Source organism: Sinocyclocheilus anshuiensis, unplaced genomic scaffold (assembly GCF_001515605.1).
Source record: "Sinocyclocheilus anshuiensis isolate Anshui unplaced genomic scaffold, SAMN03320099.WGS_v1.1 scaffold207, whole genome shotgun sequence".
Lineage (NCBI taxonomy): Eukaryota > Metazoa > Chordata > Actinopteri > Cypriniformes > Cyprinidae > Sinocyclocheilus > Sinocyclocheilus anshuiensis.
The window spans coordinates 89,979-94,637 of record NW_015551045.1 but is presented as its reverse complement, the minus strand read 5'-3'; the positions used below and the strand labels follow the sequence as shown (position 1 = coordinate 94,637).

Here is a 4,659-nt window from a genome sequence, read left to right as displayed (position 1 = left end):
TTCAGCATCATTACTCCAGTCTTCAGTGTCACATGATCCTTCAGAAATCAGTCTAATATGCTGATTTGCTGCTCATAAACATTTCTGATAATCAACAATGTTGAAAACACTTGTGCTGCTTCATATTTTTGTGGAAATATATATACAGTGTATATATATATATATATATATATATATATATATATATATATTTGGGGTTTTTTTCAGGATACTTTGATAAAGTTCAAAAGAACAGCATTTATTTGAAATAAAAATAAGCCTATTTTCAGGCGCTGCGTAATATCATTGCGCCTGCTGCACCCATGGTACGGCAGCAAAGTTCCTTGTTTAACTCTAGGGGAGTTGGAAAATGAGCCTATTTTCAAAAATAGTGGAGTGTTCCTTTAAGGATGCATTCATTTGATTAAAAATACAGTAAAAACTGTAATTATGTGAAATCTTTTTAAAATTTAAAATCACCATTCTCTATTTGAATGTATTTTAAAATGTGATACAAAGCTGAATTTTCAGCATCATTACTCCAGTCTTCAGTGTCACATGATCCTTCAGAAATCAGTCTAATATGCTGATTTGCTGCTCATAAACATTTCTGATAATCAACAATGTTGAAAACACTTGTGCTGCTTCATATTTTTGTGGAAATATATATACAGTGTATATATATATATATATATATATATATATATATATATATATTTGGGGTTTTTTTCAGGATACTTTGATAAAGTTCAAAAGAACAGCATTTATTTGAAATAAAAATATTTCGTAACTTTATGAATGTCTTTATTGTCACTTTTGATCAATTTAATGCATCCTTGCAGAGTAAAAGTATTGATTTCTTAAAAAAAAAAAAATTCTAATAACCCCAAACTAAATATTAAAAGAAATGAACATCAGTCAATATGCATACGGGAGTAAGCATCAGAAAAATGACATGCATTTTTCCATTTACTGTACTCTTGCATGCCGTTTTAAAGGATATGAGAATTAATGCATTGATAAAAAAAAAATAAAAATCCAGAATAAAGGAATAATGAACTATACACATGTAAATGTGGTCATTGATGCTCTCAAAGACAAGGTTTTTCTTCCATCCAGCACATGCATTTACACACCTGCAGACTGCAACAATTTTCCCTACACAAACCACAGAAAATCCGTCACATGTAGAGCGCATGAATCGCATTGGTGTGATTGACTTACGCGTTGGATGTGGCCAAAGACAGCGAGCTGAGAGATGAGCTCAACTTCCTGCTGTCCCAGAGTCTCACTTCCTGCTGCCTCATCTGCAAACACAGATGCACTTACACTTCACATTCCATTATTAACACATCGGAGAAGCAAATCCATTATAAATGAGTGATTTAGTGCACATTACACTACATTAAACATAATGCACGTTTAAGTATGTAGTAAACTTCAGAATTACCTGGTTAAAGCCAGTCGTGAGCAAGCTGTCATCTTTGACCCAAAGGACCCGAGAGTCTCTATTAGCCTGATGACCCTGGACGCACTGTAGAGACACAGAGAGACATATGAGACACTCATGAAAGCTTGACTGATTGACAAAATAGGTCACATGCTTTCAGACAAAATCAATTGAGAGCCAATTGACACTTGCTAAGCATCAAATACAAGTAAAGATTGGCTTTGGTGAATAAATCCTTTGCCAGTTGGCTGCTGACCTTATTTGTACATAAAAAAAAAAAGTAAATACTTTTAAACCGCTTTCTTATATAGAGACAGAACAGAGATTGAGAGATGAATGGGTTGTTTTGAAAGTAGATGTCTGACGGCGGTCTGTCTTGAACCATGATGACTGAACGACTGACATCTAAAAATGCATCCTCTTCCTGTCCTTTAAAGTTGACTGTGTGATAGCAGGCAGATCAGGGCCTGTCTGTGATGTGAATGACAGACGGCTAAATCACTCTGACATCCTAACCATGCTTCTGAAACGACGCTGCCATAATCACTAGCGGCAAAACAACAGTTCAAATGCTGGGGCAAAAAGATGCTTGTCTGTATTTGATACAGAGATTTCTAAAGGCACTGTGTATTTCTGCGCAACTATGAAAATAAAAAGCTAAAAAGAATGTTTTTATAGAACATCTGAAAGAATGTTCAGAATTCTAAAAAAAGTTTCAAAAGTAATAAAAAAAAAAAGAAAAGAAATAAAGTGATGCTAAATTCAGAATAAACAAAGTTTTAAAGAAAAGAAAATATTTAAAAGACAGTTTCAAAGAAAAAGCTCAAAAGAACAAACGTTTGATAGTAAGTTCGGAAGAAAATGTTTTGGCTTTGCTGAGTAAATCAGGAGGAAAAATTGTTTTCACTTTGCTTGTAAAAAATTTGACAAATAAATTGCTGATTGCTAGTCAATTTCACAAAAAAAGGCAAATAACGCAATGAATTAAACATAAAATTTAGAGAAGTAGAAAGACTAAAGTAGCATTTTCTTGCATAACATACTCCGATAATAATTGTTTTATTTACATCTTTGAAAATGTTTAGTGTACTGAACGATATAATTTCTGTAATTTTGATGTGTATACAATTACGATATCAATAACAATATAATTTCAATAAACATATCATTTTTGTCATAAAATGTATGCTCAATTTTGAAATTATGTAAAATAGCTGTCAAAAACTTTGATCAAATTTATTTTGGACACTAATTAATTTTGGACACGTATGTATTTGCTTTTTTTGGAAAGTGACTTTTGTTCATTACCAGGTACGTACTGTATTAATTATTATTATGAGCACCATGCAAGCTGCAGTTGAGCTTTACTGGAACAAGCCTTTTATCAAGTCATGATAGGTAGAAAAAAAATCAACCTTCAACTGTAAACCTCCACTTTACACGCTGGCATATAAAGGTTCTTTACTGACATCAAGAACCTTTAACATCCATGGAACCTTTTCATTCCACAAAAGATTCTTATAGTGGAAAAAGGTTCTTTAGATTTTTAAAACGTTCTTCACACTAAGAAAAAAATGGCTCTTTTAAGAACTGATCACTGAAAAGTTCTTTAGGGAAACCAAAAATGGTTCTTCTATGGCATCACTGCAAAACCCCACTTTTGGTATACCTTTATTTTTATTTTTTGAGTGTACACTTGTAAAAAAAACAAGGGTTCAAGGGGATGTGAACTTTTTCCATTTAACATATAACCTTTTTCCTGATTTAACACTACTCTAACGACAGGATTTTTCCTCGATGAAACATCTTAAAACACACTTTACCACACAAAAACAACCTGTCTGAAGCTGGAGTATTGATGGGATGGGTTGAAGGGGAAGGAGGTGTCAGCGCCGGGGTAATGTGAGTTTGGGTGTGGAGGTCAACATCTGAGTTTGGATGTGAGCAGTTATTGATTTCATCCGAATGGAATCTTATCTCCACATTAGTTCAGGAGAAGTCAAACCACACACATTCACACGAATACGAATCATTTCCTCTAGCTGCGGTCATCCCGACCTGAATCACCAACACTGACTATGGAAATATCTATTGGGCTAAAGACTCAGGAATGTTATACTTTAATAGACAAGATCTATTTCTCTGTATGGCCCAAACCCACATCTGACTACTCTTATACTCCTAAAAATACAAGTTCTTTATTGGCATCTAAGGTTCCATAAAGAACCTTTAACATCCATGGAGCCTTTCAAATGCACAGAAGGTTCTTTATAGTGGAAATGGTTCTTTTTAAAGTCCCCATGAAATCAAAATTAAAGTTTTTTGGGTGTTAGTATCATTATGTTAGTCTTAAGGTTATCTATAAGGCAGTGTGCTCCAAAACAGTGACAAAATTTGCATTTATAAGATATAAGCATTCAAAGCTTGCAGTTTGTGACTTCCGCCAAAACGGCTCAACGATTTTTTTGACGTCACATCGTACTTCATCTTCTCATCAAATCTTCTGACCAATCAAACGCTCTCTAGAAACCGAAGCGCCCGCCCCCTGCACTATAAATAGACGCTGAAGCTGCGGCTAAGATCGGTCGCTTGTTCACAGTGTAGTATTTCTTGTACGGTGAATGGCTCGAAGTGCACAATGAGGAAGGAGGAAGCAGGGCAAAACAAAACAAAACAAAATGAGAAACCTAAACCCTTCCAATAGTACCAGAACAAAAACAGGAGTTTGTTATAGGTGAAGCCTTGTAAAATGAAATACAATAAAAAAATTGTTTTTTTTAAATATTATATTTTATATTTATAAATGAACCAACTAATTAACTAACTACCTAAATATGCAGGATTTAGGTCAAAAGAGATAATCAAAACAGATTTTCAAATTAGCAGGCTGATCAGTTAACGTATGCTAACATAACATGATAATCAATTGGTATGCTAATCTAAAACAGAAAGACAAATGTATAATTTGACCATGAATTAGGGCTGCACGATTATGACAAAAATCATAATTGTCGATTATACCCTTGAAATTATAATTGCGATTATTCATTTCGATTGTCACAATTTACATTGAATGATGTTTATTCATTGTTTGAAGCAACTGCATGCCGTATTTTTATATTAAAATAAACAAGCTGAAAACACTCTTAACTGTAAAACTTTTAGTGCTTTTCTATAGTATTAAGCCTCAAATGTCAAATATACATCGGATTGGTTTCTTCTTTAAATTA

At 33.5% G+C, this 4,659-nt stretch overlaps 1 protein-coding gene across 1 annotated transcript in view; it reads right to left on the bottom strand.

Moving 5' to 3' along the window:
- LOC107661755 (coronin-7-like) overlaps positions 1-4,659 on the bottom strand; it is a 185,599-nt gene that overhangs the window by 119,696 nt on the left and 61,244 nt on the right. Inside the window, exons 8-9 of the mRNA XM_016451522.1 lie at positions 1,430-1,513; positions 1,204-1,286 (exon numbers count right to left, since the gene is read on the bottom strand). Coding sequence (XP_016307008.1) covers positions 1,204-1,286; positions 1,430-1,513 — 167 coding nt within the window. The remainder of the gene's footprint in view (positions 1-1,203; positions 1,287-1,429; positions 1,514-4,659) is intronic.